Source organism: Brachyistius frenatus, unplaced genomic scaffold (genome assembly GCF_029030835.1).
Source record: "Brachyistius frenatus isolate BFR_SWC_R1_liver_20210118 unplaced genomic scaffold, ASM2903083v1 Contig_12, whole genome shotgun sequence".
Taxonomy (NCBI): domain Eukaryota; kingdom Metazoa; phylum Chordata; class Actinopteri; family Embiotocidae; genus Brachyistius; species Brachyistius frenatus.
The window spans coordinates 2323606-2342124 of record NW_027210611.1 but is presented as its reverse complement, the minus strand read 5'-3'; the positions used below and the strand labels follow the sequence as shown (position 1 = coordinate 2342124).

Here is an 18519-nt window from a genome sequence, read left to right as displayed (position 1 = left end):
CAGACAACCATTCCCGCTTATGTTTACAACTACGGACAATTTAGAATCATCATTGACATAACATACATGTCTTTAGACTGTGCACAGGAGGAAAAACCCACACAGGAAGAACCTGCAAACTCCCAACATGGACCCGGCCGACCAACAAGTTCGAGCTCAGAACCATCTCACTTAGAGACGACAGTGCTATCCACTGCACTACTGTGCCATCAACCAAGGCCCAATCTCACTGACTTTTGACTTAGTTTCCATCGTTTGTAGCTCTTTGTGTCCAAACATTGCGTCCCTCCAGCAGAACTGTAACAATGCAACTTCTGGTTCCATTTCAAGACTTGTACAGATTTATATACATTAGACACGAGACTTCTGGATCCCAGCTGAATTTCTTTTTTTTTTTTTTTTTTTTAATGTGGAACTAATTTGCGTACATGTGCATTTGAATTGATTGTGTTTGTCTATGCTTTTACACTGGCTATATTCTTTCTTGTACAAAGATCTCACTTGAAAAATCTTTGATCTTCCTAAGACTGCCCGTTAAAAGTAAAGAGGAACTAATAAAGTAACTGGTTTGGGGCATTTTCATTTGCTCATGTGGAGGCTCAAACCTTCATTCATAACCAAACGCGTGATTTAAAGTGAGCTCTGCTTTACCAAAAGTTGTTGATTAAATTAGAAAAACTTCCTAAAATGAATGTTAATGTTAATCCATTTATTTAGGGCCCGAGCACCAATGGTGCAAAAGCCCTATTGTTATGGGCCCCCATATCACTTCTTTCTTTTTTTTTTTACTTTATTTTACAGACAACAGGAAAGAGAGGCTATATTTAGTCCTTTCGTCTTCTGTTAAATGTGGTCATATTACAGTCATTTGCTTTGTGTCTGGGTAAAAAAACATCCAAATCCCCCCAAAAAACATGCACCTCAGGTCAGGTTACCTGGCGCCGCGCTAGTGGCAGCCTGTTGCAGCAGCTCCCCCCTGAGAGCCCCCCTGCTGTAGTGAAGAAATTTCCCCTCGGGGATTAATAAAGTGAAATAAAAAAAAAATAATAATAAAAAAATAAAAACCTGCATATCCACTGTTTTTCTTGTGTCTGACTTGCTCGGTCTATCACACACATATATGTTGACTGTGTTTAAGTGGCCAAGGAGATAGTTTAAAATAATAGCACATAGTTAATTAAATACAAATAGTCATGAACACCATGAAGTTTTCAAACATAAATTTATGAGAAAAAAGGTGATTACAATTTTTAACTTAGTGCAGAACAAAAACATTTGAGTCAACGAGTTACTAGCATGCACAAGAGGCAGAATCATTTCATGAGCAAACTGAACTAATTGCACAAGACAGAGATGACTCTCGTTTGAGCACTCCTGGAGGCCATCCACACGCCTGGGTTCAAACTACCATGTAAGGTTGTAACCGGTGGAGTGCAGAGAACCAGGCTTTGCTGAACACCGGCCTCTCAGAGATTTAAGATAGCTGAGCCTGGATCAGGACACTGACCTCGCCAGTTATTTTAGTGGAGCCCTTCCCTCTTTTTCTTTTGCTCAGGTGGTTCAAGTTATGAAACTATTTCAGTGATCCGCTATGAAACAAGGTCATGTTAGACCTAAAAGGAGATTATTTTCAGCAACAAAAAATAACTATTTTCATAACTTTTCCAAATTGAAACTGTGAAATGGTTTTCCCTTCTAATATATTTTGGCTACAAGTGAAACCTTTCTAATTGTTATTTCTGTGTTGGTGAATTGACTCAAAATGGTCACGTTTTAGCTCATTAGATGGGATGCTCTTCTTATTTTGGAGGCTGCCGGATGGTATATCAAATTGAAGGAATGTCCAATTAGAAGCAATCCATTTAAAAAAAAAAATAATAATAATAATTCACACTATCTTACATGCAGATCTCTGAATATTGTGATATGCTTGTTGAAATGCTTTGTAAAAATCGTATATCTTGAACAGAAATTAAAATGAGGTTCTTTGGGTTTGAGCAACACTCAAAGTGTGAGTAATAGACATGCAAATTGTTGAAATTATTCCAACCTAAATTTCTGTTTGGGTTCATGGGCCCCCTTTAACCGGTCAAAAAGCATCAAAGTTTGAAACTGCAGGGATTCCAGGCCAAGTCCAACCTAGCCTTTTATTTTCACTGTGGAATTGCTGCTCAAGATTACACAGTGTTTTCTGTAGTTTTCATTGCCTCTTGCACAGTGACTTTATGTTCTGTACAAGAGGTCAGCGAAGGTGATGATTTGGAGACCTGTTTTTGAAGTGATGTGTGATGGTGTGGGAGGTACATGGAGGAGACAGTATGTTTCCGTTTGGTTGGGTGAAATAAACAATTAAGATACAGTGACCTCTAGTGGATGTTTGGCTTATAGAATATGCAGAGATTAAAGGGTAAATTCACACAAATGATAATTAATAAATGGGCAAAATTGTAACAGAAATGATTTTGCTGTTCTATAGACCCATGGCTATATCAGTTACATTATTCTACATGTTATCAAACACAAAAAACAACATCTCTCAATAAAAGACTGACATTATGCATCACTGACTGTTGTGACGGTATTATGAATAATTTTAGCCAGCCAGCTCTTGCAATATCCTTATTTAATGTGGGATACTGTATATGCAGAAACTATATTTAGCTTTGACTTCATCATTACCCCACAAATAAATTAAGCACAGTTGACATCGGGCACAATAACATTACTCACTGTAACACCTTCATATACACTTTTCATCTGCGCACCTGCAGGTTTTTTGTCCTTTTAAAACACATTCAGGTGGAGATGGAAAAAACTGGATGAATGACAGCAGCCCATGTCCATTGATTGTGGTCTGCAATAATTTAAACACAGCAAAAATAAACACTCCAGTTTAAAACAGTATTGATTTTTAAGTTTGGCCAGATGTCAGAGATGTCGGTTGCATTAACGCCCCATTGTCTGTGCTTTTCTTAAAATTACCCACTTCACAAATTGAAATCAGTTGCTGTAACTTTGTACAGGTGTATTTATTATTGTATCATTTTCTTCAGCTGTTATGTTATATTAACCCACAAAAATGTTCCCCGAAAAATAATAAATACATATAAGGTTGATGTTTGTTTTATATAAAGTTTGATATCCAAATAAAATTCAACCAGCGACAACCCCCAAACTACCTCTTCTCTGCAGCAAAATAGGCTCATCCACACACTGCAGCCTCAGATTAACCACACCCCTTCTCATGTTGCAGCAAAACACTCAGCAGCGTTTTTTTCTTTTTTTCCCAGAATACACCTGGAAAAGTACAGTGACGAACGAAGAAGTGATGGGAAATTTGACACCAGCCAATGAGCATATTTTTTTTTTTATATCATGTTTAGTGGAACGCACATCATTATTTATTTACTTAATTGCCGCTAATATTTTTGTAATCAACTCAAAATAGGGCAATTAACGAGTAAAACTGCATAAAGTTATAGAAACACGGAACAAACATTTAAAAAAATATATATTTTACTCTATTTTAGAATATTTTTTTAAATCCCATGAAACTAACAGGATTTCATGCTAAAAAAAAAAAAAAAAATAAAAAATATTAGCGTGGCCAGCCAAAACGAGAACTGAATAAACAAAGGAATATTTATTTATTTTATTAAATTAAAACACGTTAAGGTTTAAATGTAAGTGAAGCAAAGAAAGCACAACACTTAAAAAAAAAAAAAAAAAAAAAAAAAAAATTCAGCGTGAACGGTAAAATAAAAACGGTAAAAAATAAAAAAAATAAAAATAAAATAAAATAAAACATGTAAAAGTAATAAAGCGAAGTATAATAAGTGAAGGATTCCGTCGTGAAGCACCTCGGTTGAGTCGGTCCGCCGCCGAGCGGCTCGTCCTCGGTCCGCCGACCACCAGATGACAACAACAAAACAACCGAGAGGGTTGTTAGCGCAGCTAGCCATCCCGACACAAACACCCGCCGGCGGAGTCCCGTCTGCTGCCTCGATCACACGTCTCCGGAGTCCCGCCGCGTTGTAAATGTGTTTTAAGAATTAATTTAAGAATTTTTTTTTTTTTAAATTTATTTATTTATTTGTTTTCCCGTTTGTGCCACTTCACTTTAACGGACGTCGCTTGTTTAGTCCGGCTAACGGTAAAGCTAAGTGGCTCGCTAAGCTAACTCCTATGTGTTTGCCAATCTGAGACGAGTTAGCTCGCTAGCTCAAGGAGCTAGCCGTCAGCTAGCCGACTCGGCACCAGGCGAGAACCGAAAGACCCAAGAAACGGGAGAGATGCGAGCAAAGTGAGGTAAGAACCGGGCGATCTTTGGTTTTATTTACCCTGTGCGGAATATGATCATTCGACCAACATACGTCCAAACAAGTACACGTTGTGTATTTTCACTAATCTTCCGACATTTGTCGTTTTCATCGACGTTAGGTGGGTCGCTATCCTGCGCTAGCCTGCGCTAGCTGTGTTAGCTAATTGCCAGTTAGCGCTGTCAACGGGTATTATATTGACTAGCTTAGCTTGCTATAAGCAGCTGCTGGTGGCCACTTCTTCGGCTTTACAAACACAACCTGACTGGAGGCCTTGAGGTTAATAACAACGGCTGGTGTTTCCAGTAATCAATCATTAAACATTCGTACCGGCGTAACCCTTAATGACACGAGGCCCCGCAGGCGTTGTTAACAACAATTAGCAAAGACCCCGACGATCACCGTCTTGCAGCAACACAGCTGGGAAGGTGATTTATTTACAACAGCGTCGAGTCAGCGCCAACTCGTTATTTTGTTCCACCTCTGACTCGGTGTTTCATGCTCGGGTGTTCCCCAGATGATCGTCAACAAATGTAAACGATCGAACTCCTTCGAGCAGTTTTGAGAGATTAACTTTGTCCTGAATGAGGCCAAAACATTACTCGGGATGTGAAATACCGGACAGGAGCCCCGACGACGTGGTGACTCAGCCACCGAGCTAATCGTTCAGTAGACGAGAAATTGTAAGAGTTACGGTAGAAAAGACGAGTTTTGTCCCTCTCTTAGAGTCCAACATATAAATCTAAAACAAATCCAATAATCCAAAGAAGCAGACTAAAATGATAATATTCTTGCACACAATTACAGCTTTTGTTGCAGCAGAAAAACACCTCACAACGGTAATAATCAAGTAGCTTTGTGCATGTGCTGTGCCTTAATGGCAGCGTCACCTCTGACTAGAATTTACTTTATAATAGCAGGACATTTTCAACTATCAATTAATATATTCCTGTTTTTTTTTTTTTTTTTTTTTTTTTTTTCTGGCAGGGCAATTGTGACTGACTAAATGAACAAGACGGGCGACTGTGAAGAACTCTTGGGAGATTCAACATGAAGTTGTACGTGTTCCAGGTCAACAATGGCAGCACGCTGACATTTGACACAGACCTTGCTGTCCAAACGTAAGAAACTGTCATTTTACCAATAGTAATCAGAAATAGTGCTCAGTATGTCGTGATAATTATGATCTAAATAAACTTGTCCTTTGTCTTAGCGTACTGGAGCTTAAACATGCCATCCAAGCCAAATATAAGATTGCAATTCAACATCAAGTCCTTGTTGTCAATGGAGGGGAATGTATGGCTGCAGAGAAACGCGTCTGCAGCTACAGTGCTGGCACTGTAAGTTTAAATAATTTGTGAGTGTGCATTTTCTTTTCTTTGAATGTATACCGATTGATGTTCTGATGACTGTTGTCATACTGTTGATCTTTAGGAAACCAACCCCATATTCTTGTTCAACAAAGAGATGATCTTGTGTGACCGGGATCCAACGATCCCCAAAACCACCTTCTCGATTGAGAGTGAGATTCAGGTTAAGGTGGAGGAGTCTCTACTGATGCCAGCTGTCTTTCACACTGTTGCCTCGCGAACACAACTTGCTCTGGTAGTTATCTACATTCTTCTAAAGTTTTGCTTTCACGTGGACAATTTTGCCTTTGAAATTGTTTTTGAATGTTTGCCATTGTACATGTTTACATTACAGCTCTCTTAAGTGTAAACTGAGCTAACATTCTGACATATTTTTTTAACCTCTCCAGGAAATGTTTGAAGTTGCCAATAAACTTTGCTCTTTCTGTGAGCGTTTGGTTCATGATGAACACCTTCAACACCAAGGCTGGGCAGCTATTATGGCTAATCTGGACGACTGCACTCTGTCTTATCAGAAGTTGCTCGTGAAATTCAATACCGCTTACACAAATTATCAACATGATTTGGAGGAAATTAAGGTGAAACTTTCAAAGTAAGTGTTGCTACCGGTGATATTTTGATGATTCTATCCAATAGGTTTGCTTATATAACTATATCACATAATTCATTCACAACATTATAGGTCTTTTAAATAAGTGCGATATATTTCTGAGAATTAAGAGGTTGACCTTATAGTCTCAATCCAGGTGTTGTTATGATTCCAGGTTAGGGACAGCCGTTTCTGTCATGGCCAGGATACCTCTGCTGGAATGTCTGACGAGACACAGTTACAGAGAAAGCATGGAGAAGTCCAGCTCAACCCCAGGAAAGGATTCAGATGAGACTGAAGAAGAAAAATCCACGGACTCTGTGCTCTGCACTGGTGAAGCACAGAAGCCCTCCAAGTTATCAGCCTCCTTCTCTGCGTCGGGGACAGCCACATGTGAGCCAGCTGCAGACCAGGAAACAAATGAAATGACTGACAGTGGTGGCCTGAGAGCAGCGCTATTAGATGACGACACCCCAGAGCTCACCAACCCGCCCTCGTTCAATGTTACACTATTAGACTGGATCAACGTACAAGACAGACCCAATGATGTGGAATCGGTTGTGAGGAAATGCTTTGACTCCATCAATAGGGTGAGTCATTGATGTATGAATAGACATGTATACGTATTGTTCTAAATTTGTAGTCTTAAATTGTGGAGGAAGAAATGTGTCTTTATCGAGATATTGTGTCTTTCAGCTTGACCCACGGATCATTCAACCCTTCCTGGCAGATTGTCGCGACACAATTGCCAAGCTCGATAATCAAAACATGAAAGCCATCAAAGGGCTAGAGGACAGGTTGTATGCTTTAGACCAAATGATTGCAAGCTGCAAGAAGTTGGTGAATGAACAGAAAGAACTTGCTCAGGTATGCGAGATAAAAAAAAAACAACATTAAACTGATTTCTCCATCTTCTATGTTCTATGTATTGTGATTGCAGGAAATTTAAAATGTAAATTTTATTGCCTGCAGGGATTTCTGGCCAATCAGAAGCGTGCTGAAAACCTGAAGGATACATCTGTTCTGCCTGACTTGTGTCTGAGTCATACCAACCAGCTGATGATCATGCTGAACAACCACAGGAAGCTGCTAGACATTAAAAAAAAGTGCACCACTGCCAAACAAGAACTTGCAAACAACCTTCAAGTCAGACTCAAGTAAATCTGAAAAACAACTTTTTTCAAATATTTTCTAATTTTACAACTCTTAATTGTGACTTGTTCTATTGAATGATTGAACTGTTTTCAAGCCCTTTGTCAAGATAATCAAGTTTGTCATTTAATGGTGGTCATGATTTTAGATGGTGCTGCTATGTGATGCTTCATGCTGACCAGGATGGAGAGAAGCTTCAGGCTCTACTCAGACTACTGACAGAGCTAATTGAGAGAGTGAGGGTGGTCGAGGCCCTCAGTACCGTGCCCCAGATGTACTGCTTGGCAGTTGTGGAAGTCGTCAGGAGAAAAATGTTTATGCGCCACTACAGAGAGGTCAGTGCGAAATGCCATTATTGGACACTAATTATGTGTTCAGACATAGTGATACTAAGATTTTGTATCACTGAATGTGTAGGTTTAGTGTGTGTTTCGAACTGAGCGCTCTTATTTTGTTTACTGGTTGAGCTCAATTGTTTTTAGTCATTCATTGTTTTTGTGTTACGGGGGTACATCCTATTTAACAGGCACTTGAAGGAGTGTAACACTATGTGTTTTGGGAGTTGTTATTGGTGGCTGCTCCCGTTGCTGTATGTTAGAAAAATTACTCAGAGGCTTGTTTCAAAATCAAACACATCGGACATTTATTCTTGCAAGAAGGAGCAACTACATGCACCCTCAAAGAGAGGTGTGCAGCAGTGCTCTCCCCAGCAGGGCTCCCCCCAGCAGTCCTCTACGTCACTCCTCCGTAGGGCAGCTTTTATACAGTTAACAAATAATTGACAGTCACTCCCATTCCCTTTGTATCTGCTTTCGTATGGTAATACAGAGTTGGTTGCAAGATGAGGTCAATTAGATGCGGAAAGTAAAACAAAAAGAATCACTTGCAAATAAGACAGAAAACAAAGGAAACTTTTCGGAGCCTGCTTGACAAGAGACTTTCCAGAGCCACAATGCAAACAAGAGGAAGGGACAAATCTTTTTTTCCATCACTGTAGCACAATACAAAAACTTTTAACAGCTCTATGAATCTTTGATGCTGCAGCAGGAAGACAATCCTGTTGCATTTCTTTGCTTTCCCTTTATATTTATCTTCAACAGTGTCTTAAACAGTTCACTCCTAAGAGCCTGGTTTTTTTTTTTCTTTCAAAGTTAAATAACATTAAAGGCCATGTTAAGTAATGCCACCAACTCCTGACAGTGGCTTTTGGGAAAAGCGTTATTGTTGCTTTATGGTATGATTTTATGCTACAATCTTTATTGTTAATCTTTGCAGTGGGCGTATGCGCTGGTGAAGGATGGAAAACGACTGTACGAGGCAGAGAAGTTCAAAAGGGAATCCTTTGGGAAACTCTTTAGTAAGTGTTTGGCAAAAAAAAACTCTGTTCTGCTGTAAAAATAACACCACGTCCAACAAATATCAGAATTTTGATTTTCAGTTTTTCTCTTATCAGGAAAGTCTTTCCTCCGAAATCGGTTGTTTAGAGGACTTGACTCATGGCCTCCGACTTCATTTTGTGTAAGTTTGAACTGAAGAGCATTTTGACTGTGACTGTATAATGCATAGCAGTATTTTCACATATTTTACGGGGTCAATTTTTTATTGGTTCATTATCGTTCACAGACACGAAAGCCCAGAAGGTTTGATGATGAACTTCCGGACATCTCCCTGGATGACCTGCAGTACTTGAAATCTTGTTGTCCTGTAGAGGTGCAGCCTTTCCTTATGTAAGTCACTGTCCCTTGTCATTGAATACGTTGTAGATATAACCATGCCTGTTACATAAAATTGTTAGCCAATAGAAACATACATTTGGAATGCATTTGATGAAAGTGCAGTTTTTCCTCATTCATAAGTCAGTTCGATTTTTCTTCTGGGGTGAAAGCTGGTCTAAAAACAAGCAATTATCACTTGATAATGCAGAGTTGAAGACATCTGCTGAAGTCTGCTTGTACTTAAAGAAAATCCCAACATAGTTTTCATCGTTCTTTCCTTCTATGTATACATTATTTTCTACAGGGTCCCCACCATGTGTGACTTTGAGCCCTTAAATCATCACGTAGAGACGCTTCACCAGCTGGTCCAAGCTGCGCAGAGTGTGGATGAGATGTCTCAAACGATTACTTACCTGCTCAGTGAACAAAGGGTAATTACAGTTTCATTTATCATCTTTATTTATATCACACACTGCCTTATAGTCATGACTTGAAATGAAAACACAACTTATAACGACAACTTTGAAATAACGACTTTCGTCAACTTTCTTCTTTTCTGTTTGGGTCAACTTATTTGAGCTCCACTCCAGCCTACATTGATTTTTGTATTTAGTATAATTTTCTCAGGTATTTCAAGATTAAACTCAAGTTTCAATGATATATTTGTTCCTCATCTGTTCTGTTTTGTAGGCATCTTACTGTCAGAGTGCCCAGAGATCATCCTTGTTCACTCCGCAGTCTGAAAGCATACATGGGAGAAGGACACCTTTGTCCTCAAAGACATTTTCCTCTCTCAGCCTTCAGGGACTCAGCTGCCAGCCCCTACATGTACCTGTACCAGCTCCTCTAGAAGACTTATCCCCAGACAGCATTGACGCGCAAACGTTTGACTTTGAAACCATTGGCCACCCTAACATGGATCCAGTCCTGCAGCAGGGACCCCTTGACTTGGATTCTCTGGCAGAAAGCCCTGAATCTGACTTCATGTCGGCTGTCAACGAGTTTGTGATTGAAGGGCACTTGATCTCTCCGAACCCCATCAGTGACCCCACTAGCCCTGAAATGATGGTGGAGTCGCTGTACTCCTCAGTCATTAATGCTATTGACATCAAGCGAATGCAGGATACCACAATACTAGAGAGGGAGAACTCAAGGATCACTGTTCTCAAACAAGTTGTTGAGAAGTATCAAAGTGCTGCAGAGGAGTCCCATTCCAGCTTAAGAAGTGTGAAGGATGACCTCACTCACTTAAGAGGTCAAGTATTAAAAGAACAACATGACTTTAGCTTTGTTTTGTGCAGTATGTCTACACAGGTGCGCAGTATTGTGGACAACATCTGCCAGGCCCATGAGATGCAGTTAAAGGAGCAGCATCAAAGTGAGCTTCTGACCCTTCGGCAAGACCTTGAGAAGCAAGTTCAGGCACTAACAGATGAAAACCAAGTAAACCAGAATATCGTCAGAGATGTCCAACGCGCTATGCTGGAGCTGGAGGGGCTTATGGAGCGCAAAGAGAAAGAACTTACTCAGCTGGAGAATGACAAAGAAAGATGGGTTGAGACAGATAGTAATCAGACTGATAGGATCAAAAACCTGGATCAGATTAACAGTGATCAAGCTGAAGAGATCAAGACACTCTCAGCTTCAAGAGACTCTTTGACCAGCCAGCTCGAGAATCTGCATTTTGAGATTGAACGTGGTCAGCAGAAAATCCGACAGGAGCTAGAAGGTGTTGCACAGTCCCATTTAAAGGAGTTGGAGGACAGAATGAAGCAGGAACACAAGGCCGAACTGGAGACATTGACCAAGGAAAACAGGGAGGCGCTGGAACATCTCTCTGCTGAAAGTTGTGCAAAGTTAAGTGAGGCAGCTGATCATCATGTCATTTCTCTTAGAGAGAAGGACAACCAAGTCAAGGACTTGGAGGTTCGGATTACTGAGCTGGCAGAACTCCGCTGCAAACTAGAGGTGGAGTTAGCCCTCAAAGAGTCCGAGACAGAGGACGTAAGGCTCTTGTTTGAGGAGGCCAAGATGCAGCAGACAGAGGCTTTGAAGTCCCAAGTTGAGGCCGAGACCAAAGTCCTGAGCGAAGAGCTGGCAGATATCAAAAAACAGCTTCAGTTAAAAAATGAGGAGTATGAAGTGGACCTGGCTGAGCTGAGGAGTCTCATGAGGAGTGAGAAGGACCACTGCATCTCAGAGCTGGTAGACAGACACGAGGAGGAGGCTATTTTACTGCGTAACAAGCTCTCCTCTCTGCAGCACCAAGCCCATGATGCTGAGAAGAACCATGCTGAGCAGCAGCAGAAACTTAAAGAGGACTTAGATCAGCAAGTGGCTGCTCTAAATAAAGATAAAGAACAGCAGCTGAGGAGTTTCCAAGAACTTGAGCAGGAGTTGAGGACTGTTATCAGCATTTTGCAGGCAGAAAATGACCTGTTCTCCAAAAAAGTAGAGCAGGACAGACGTTCTTTAGAGAAAGAAGAGGCTGCCAAGGCTGCAACATCAGATGCCTTTAAAGCGATGGACCAGCAGAAGGAGGAGTTGGAGAAGAGACTTCTAGACAAAATTAGACAACTTGAGAATGAGCTTCAAGAGAGACAATCCTCAAAAAGGTGAGTGCTTGATCCCGATGACAGACACATCGCGCATAGAAATGTAGCTTTGGCTTCTTTGTTTTTCAACTATTGTTGAGTTTGCCCAAATTTAATCGGCATACATTTAAAACTACACACTGACATCTTTTTTTGTTAAACATGTAAACAATCCATTGTTCTGTTGATTAGGAACAAGCTCATTATTATTATTTTTTTGTCTTTGTGTTTGGACACCCAGATCACTTCCTTTGTCAGAATTCATGTTTATGTTGTCTTTCAGTGCCGAAGGGTTGTCGTTGCATGCCGAGGGGCGCACAGATGCCGGAGCACCTCTGTCTCTAGACTCGGCACTACAGGAGCGCCTGCAGCAGGAGAGGGCCTCCCTGCAGACCCAGATGGAGCTCTTGGAGAAGAAGAAGAATGAGGAGCTGCAGAACCTGAAGACATCACTAATCGCTGAGCAGCAGGTTTGTATTTGGGCTTTAGATCGTTTTCAAAAAGGTGTCGTATTTAAGATGGCGACGTGTAATGGTAACTAAGCCTTTATTTGACTTCATTATAAGATGATAATTGATGCTGTATTGTTCCTTCTAAAAGTGTTTAATATGTAGATTGCCTGAAACCGAATGAGGACAAAATTTCCACCTGCAATGCTTGCATCAGATATAGTTATTGGCTTTGTTCAAAGTGAGTTCTCTTTGAAAGACATTGATATCCGTTAAACTCTGCAGCATTCAGAGGTAGTCAGGGACACTAGTATTTTGTTCCAATCCCTTTTATATGCCCATAAAGTTTAATCGCACCTTTTTAGTCTTCATGAAAATAGAGTTTGTGCCTGGCCTGTTGCATTAAACACCAGTAATTTTAGCTAAGTGTGCCATATATAAAATGGCAACTGAATGTTGGTAACATAGTGTGAATTAAAGCTGCAATTTTAGTCGTTTAATTAATTTATTGATCAGCAAAAATTCGAAATCCAGCTGCTTTAATGTGAATGTTTTCTGGTTCCTGCAGTCCTCCATGACATTAACCTGAATATCTTTGGTTGTGGACTGCTGGTCTTGACAAATCAATACATTTTTGGCTGCAGCTCGAGCTTTGGGAAACACTGGTTGGCATTTTTCACCATTTCCTGACATTTGAGAGACCAAACAGCTCAAATTGATTGAGAAAATAATCGAAGGATGTTATTTGCTGCCCCAGTGTGAATGCGTTCCTAATTGCATTAAAGCACTGCTTTAGTGAATGCTAAACTAAGTGACCATTTTACATTGCGATGCAATTCAATGTAGCAGACAGTACTTATTCTGTGAAACCTTTAATTTTTAATAGTTATTGACCGTTCCCCAGTCAGTTACACTTTAATTTCAAGTTGAGCTTTCAACATCTACTGACCAGCCCTTCAATTCATTTATCTATCAAGTGCATTTTTTTCTGTGCTGGCAATAGTGTTAGTATGTCTGATTGCTTTGCAACGAAGGAAGCCAAAAAGGCAGCAGAAAGGTTTTTATTCTTACTTTTCCCTCTTGCCATATGTTTTGTACTCTCTCTTGATGTTTATAAAGATTTCTTTGCATCTCTCTGCGGAGTTGTTAGACCTCTCTCACCTCCCTTCATAGTTTAATCCTGCAAGACTTTTGTTCTGCACAAAATATTGCTTAATTAAACAGTTGTTCCCAGTTTTTGAGCTAACAGTCAGGACCACATTATTCTATTTCATTTTTTTTTTTATAACCAGGTATAATACATGAAAAGATCAGATATGGACAAACACAAAAATATCAAATGTAATAGTAACAGCCTGCAAATTAACTGTAACTCCCGTAGCTGCAGGCTGACCTGCATGCTTAGAACTAAGCCAGTGAAAAGCATCCTCTGAAATAATTTGTGCTTTGATATAAATTCTGTGTTCTCACCAAAACGATTGTTAAAGCTTGTAAAAATTTTAAACTGTTGTTGTTTTGATTGTCTAGACTAATTTCAACACCGTTCTAACCCGAGAAAAGCTGAAGAAGGAGCATATCATCAATGAGCTCTCAGAGCAGTTGCAACAAGTGACCCAACAGCAGGACAAGGACAAAGGTGAGTGCTGTACTGTACATACCTTGAGAAGAGTGGAATCATTTTTGCCCTGTCGTGTGAAGGAATCCTTTGGTGCAAAGTCTGTGCTAATGTTAAAAACACACTTCTTTTTGTTAAATGCAAGCTGTTGAAATACAACGAGATGGTTATTATAATCTTGTTAATAAGACACTTAATGAATATTCATCAGTTACCCCTTTCTCTCCTACTCACTGCCTTATTTCATTTTTAAGCTTTGATGGTATGTTAACATGTTGCGTCTGTCAGTGCTTCTTACTCATCTGAACTCATTGCAGCTCTGATAGAGACACTGTCTGAGGACCGGGCTAGTCTGATGCAAGAAAAGAAACACTTGGAAGAAGAGCTCAACCACATGCGCAGCACTGCAACGGTCTCCTCTGCTCTCTTTACCCTGAACCCCTCAGCTCAAGAGGTCACAGAGGCTGGAGCAGCAGCTCGAGCTCTGCCCTTTGCTGGGGCTTGTTCTTTGGAGCCCCTGGCTGAAACTGACAGACTGGCCTCTGTGGCAGCCGTTCGAGAAGACGAACATGTCGATTCAGCAGTGGAGGCCAGCATGGTGACCGTCCAGTAAGCATCTACTCCACAATAAACATTGTTCTGTTTGAGATTGGTTTTAGTGATCGCACATATAATTCACAGTTCCATGTTTACATGCGCATGAAACCTAGCCTTGCTCCACTTGCCTATTGCTCACAGGTTCAGTTTGTGAAGCTGGGATTTTAGACCCGAAACCTTGTTTGCATGAAAGTTTGCGCAGACACTCTGAAAGGCAGAGCAATTAGTCACCAGTTTCTCTCTCTGTGTGTGTGTGTGTGTGTGTGTGTGTGTGTGTGTGTGTGTGTGTGTGTGTGTGTGTGGGATGGAAAAAGTGAAGGTAGTTGCAACAGTGGCTGCGGTGGTGGAGCTAGACGAAACGATACGAACAGTTGTAGCAACGTTTGCAAACATCGAGCAATTGACTCCATTGCAAGAACAATTCAGATTTTTTTTTTTTTTTTTTTTTTAAGTCTGTAATGGTCATTTACCAACATGATGTTGAACTCGGCTCATATTGGGGGGGACGGTCTCCTTTGTTTACATCTTTGTGAGTTTTGGTACACAATATACATTATTTGGTGGTCAATCACGTTTGGTTAAAGGCTGTTCCAGTAGTTGAAAAATGTACCACAGGCCTACGCCCATTATGATGCAACGACTGGAAACAATCCTCAATGGAGCGTGGTCAGACTTAGTGAAGGGAATTCGAGTTTGGTATTAAGAGGCTACATGAAACCACAATACTGGACAAACATCAGGTGAAGGCAACCCATTTTAAAGGCATTGTCTTCATCTGATTGAGACCTATATTAACTGAGTTCAGCCACTCACTGAACTACTCCACACCTTATATTTTAATCAAGATTGACAAAAGTTTAGACCTTTAGCTAAAGGTTATGTAAGAACTCTGTATTGTAAAACATATTGCTGAAGCCTTAAGATATTTTTTTAAGTCAAAACATTTTGTTTGCACAGAGGACAATTGGTCTGGAAGGGATGCACACAATCTTTATTTACTGTGTGTGTTTGTGTGAATTTTACAAACAGCCTACATTTCAACTGTGGATTGTGAATTCTTTAGATTTCAGTTTAAGTTGGACTTTAAATACTTTGATGCAAGGACATACTGTTACAAGGGGTGAGAGACTTTGCGTGTCTGAGGCTTTATGTGACTGGCACTGAGTAATTCTTTTACCGGGATTTGTTTTCTCAGCATGCTAGTATTAAATATATCCACAGCATAGCAGGCCTGAAATAGGCTGCGTTCATACATAGTACAAGTTTTTAAGGATTATATCAGATTGATTGCCAGCCACAGAAACAGATCTTTGCATTACTGAAGAAGAATTTCAAGAGCCAATTGTGTAAACTATCCAAAAATGGATGGACAGAGTGGACATTTGACAGTGGAAGAAAGGCAGGCTAGGATCAGACAGTGTAAGTTTTTCTTTTATTTCTATTAATTTCAAGAACTGTTGTATAGTCAGTGTAGCAAAATCAAAATGTTTGTCTTAACATTTTAATACGTTTTACCTTCTATATTCCAAATACAGTTGACATCTTTTGCTCTTCTGTTGTTGTCGTAGTGATAATTTGATGTCGGAGGAGAAACAGCGGATAATCTTACTTGAGAGGGTAAATATTCATACTGTCATTGCATTTGATACCTCAGACAGTGTTGTTTTTGTACGTCTCTCTTTGTTTAATCCATCTAATTTATCTTGTAGACTTTACACATGAAGGAAGAAGAAAACAAGCGTCTCAGTCAAAGACTGGTCAGTTCATTATTATGACTATGGGCTATGTAACATTTACACCACTAGGTGGCAGTAGCATCAAAGAGTAAAATCCTGACCTCGGAGGCCAAAGAGCTCAGTTAGGAAAAATTTGTTTTTAGCCAGTCATAGCATGTGTAAAGTGATCAAGTTTAGTGAAGCACAAAAATATATACAGATATTAATGGTAAAAAAATATGTGTTTGTGATCTGAAATGATTTAAGAACAGCGTAGATTAGATTTGACTAATACTCTCAATGGGTAAAAGTAATAATATTAATTACCAAACCTTTTTTTTTTTTTTTTTTTTTTTTTTTGTGTGTGTGTGCAATTTTTCAGTCCAACAAATGTTCAAATAAGTTTCCTTGGAAGTCTGTTGTCAATATTGTTAATTGTAACGTAGATAATGTTCACTTCATCGTTGTCTTTGCAGATGTCTCAAAGCATGTCGTCTGTGTCGTCACGGCATTCAGACAAAATCGCCATCAGAGAGTAAGTGAATAAATAAACAACACAGGACCTCAACATTTTGTTACTGATGTGATTTCTAGCATTTTTTATCAGCTGAAACTCTCACCATCATTACATGCAGTATAATTATACACATGATTATATAATTACCATTAACGTGCTGTCATTCCTGTTTTTTTTAGTTTTTAGAACTCTGTGTCATCATCCCTTTATCTCTTTGCTTATCTTTTTAATGTTTCAGTTTTCAGGTTGGCGATTTGGTTCTAATCATCCTGGATGAAAGGCATGACAACTACGTGCTGTTCACAGTCGGTCCCACTCTCTACTTCCTCCACTCAGAGTCTCTCACTGCACTGGACCTCAAACCAGGTCAGCTACACCCAAACCGTTTGAGATCAAGATGATTATTGTAGTGTTGAGATTTGTTTGATGGTTTACTCATAGAAATAAAATAAAAAGGGATCAGTTGTAGTTTGTTAAATTTTTATACATCAGGCATTAGTGGATTTGTAACAATAACAGCATTGTTTATGTTCATGTGCAACATAGCTTATACAAAAAGAGTAACAAAAATTAAGCATAAACCTAATTTTATTTGGGGACCTATGTATTCATTAGTGGTTTCCTTTGTGCTCACTGTTTAACACGGTGATTTGTTTTGTTGTTTAGCATCAGGAACCTCAAGACGGCCGTGGGTACTTGGAAAGGTGATGGAGAAAGAATATTGCCAGGCAAAAAAGGTACTTTGAAGTTCTGAAATGTTTCTAGCTCGTGTTTGCAATGTATATTTAACAACTAATTTACTGACATAGATGTGTGTTTGGCCTCGAAAGCCCCTTTTTATTTTTTAGTAACCTTTCCCACACTGAACTGGGATTTTGTTTGACTTCAGCCATGTCGGTAATGTTGTTATAATCCTGTAAACAGTTTGAACTTTCTTTATTTCTTTCTTACAAAGCTGTCTTTCTTCTTTTCTTCTGCAGGCTCAGAACAGGTTCAAGGTTCCTCTAGGAACCAAGTTCTACAGAGTGAAAGCTGTTCCATGGAACAGAAAAGTATAATAGCCAAGTAATGAGCTAAAATGTATATTTATATTGTTTAATTTTTGAACAGAAACTTCACATCATAATTCATAACTTGAAAATCGAATGACCTTAAAAAATGGAAAGAATTAAGATCGGGATCATGCTATTTTGTGTTTCAGTTCAGAATCCCACCGGTTATCACATTTTCATTTTCTTTTTAAACCCAGATTTGTTATTGTGGACCAAACGCTATTAAACGTATTAGGGCATCGCCCTAAACACTGTGGCATTATGCCAGTTGACCTGTGTGTGAAATTGAACAAAATTTGGATGTTAAATATTAGTTCTCATTATCAGCATTTGTCCTTTTGTGGAAAATACTGTGTCATTATCAACATAATTAAATACAAATATACATTTATTATAAATGTTTATGGAGGAATGTTCATGGCATGCATATTGATATATTTTCTTTGATTTACTTATCCAGATAAATGTTGTAGTTGGAAATGTAGTTAATGCTGTTTGTTACTCACAAAGCAGTATGGCCCTCTGTCAATACTGAAATGTACATTATGACTGACTGAAGGAAACAGTCGTCTTTGCAATCCTTTAAATGCACTTTCAAAAACAATGCTTTTGTTGATTTGAAAAAGGGAAGTTAATTGAGCTGTCAGAACTAAGTAAATATATCAGCACAAACTTCTCGCTATCATAGACTATTCATATGTAGAAAGGAATACTTTGTGACTGTGTTTCATTATCGGAAGACATTGTATATTACCCATCAAATCACATGTAACAATAAATAACTGTATTGTAAAAGATAGAGTTTTGAAACAATAAAGGATTGAACCCAGACATA

The 18519-nt window shown here is 39.3% G+C and overlaps 1 protein-coding gene across 3 annotated transcripts; it reads left to right on the top strand.

Moving 5' to 3' along the window:
• Window positions 1-3910: 3910 nt before the first annotated feature.
• rb1cc1 (RB1-inducible coiled-coil 1) lies at window positions 3911-18519 on the top strand. Of its 3 annotated transcripts, none has more exons than XM_069692140.1 (23): window positions 3911-4308; window positions 5307-5440; window positions 5533-5659; window positions 5754-5924; window positions 6079-6281; window positions 6454-6868; window positions 6975-7145; window positions 7251-7435; window positions 7579-7765; window positions 8706-8787; window positions 8884-8948; window positions 9054-9157; window positions 9450-9576; window positions 9836-11760; window positions 12023-12209; window positions 13716-13824; window positions 14121-14412; window positions 15969-16017; window positions 16110-16157; window positions 16592-16650; window positions 16871-16998; window positions 17299-17369; window positions 17613-18519. In XM_069692140.1, the coding sequence occupies exons 2-23, from the start codon at window positions 5370-5372 to the stop codon at window positions 17688-17690; spliced, it is 4854 nt and encodes a 1617-aa protein (XP_069548241.1). In that variant the 5' UTR covers window positions 3911-4308; window positions 5307-5369; the 3' UTR covers window positions 17691-18519. The 3 variants fall into 3 exon arrangements, with proteins under 3 accessions (XP_069548241.1, XP_069548240.1, XP_069548242.1); XM_069692139.1 differs by having other exon boundaries at window positions 8869-8948; XM_069692141.1 differs by lacking the exon at window positions 16110-16157 and having other exon boundaries at window positions 8869-8948.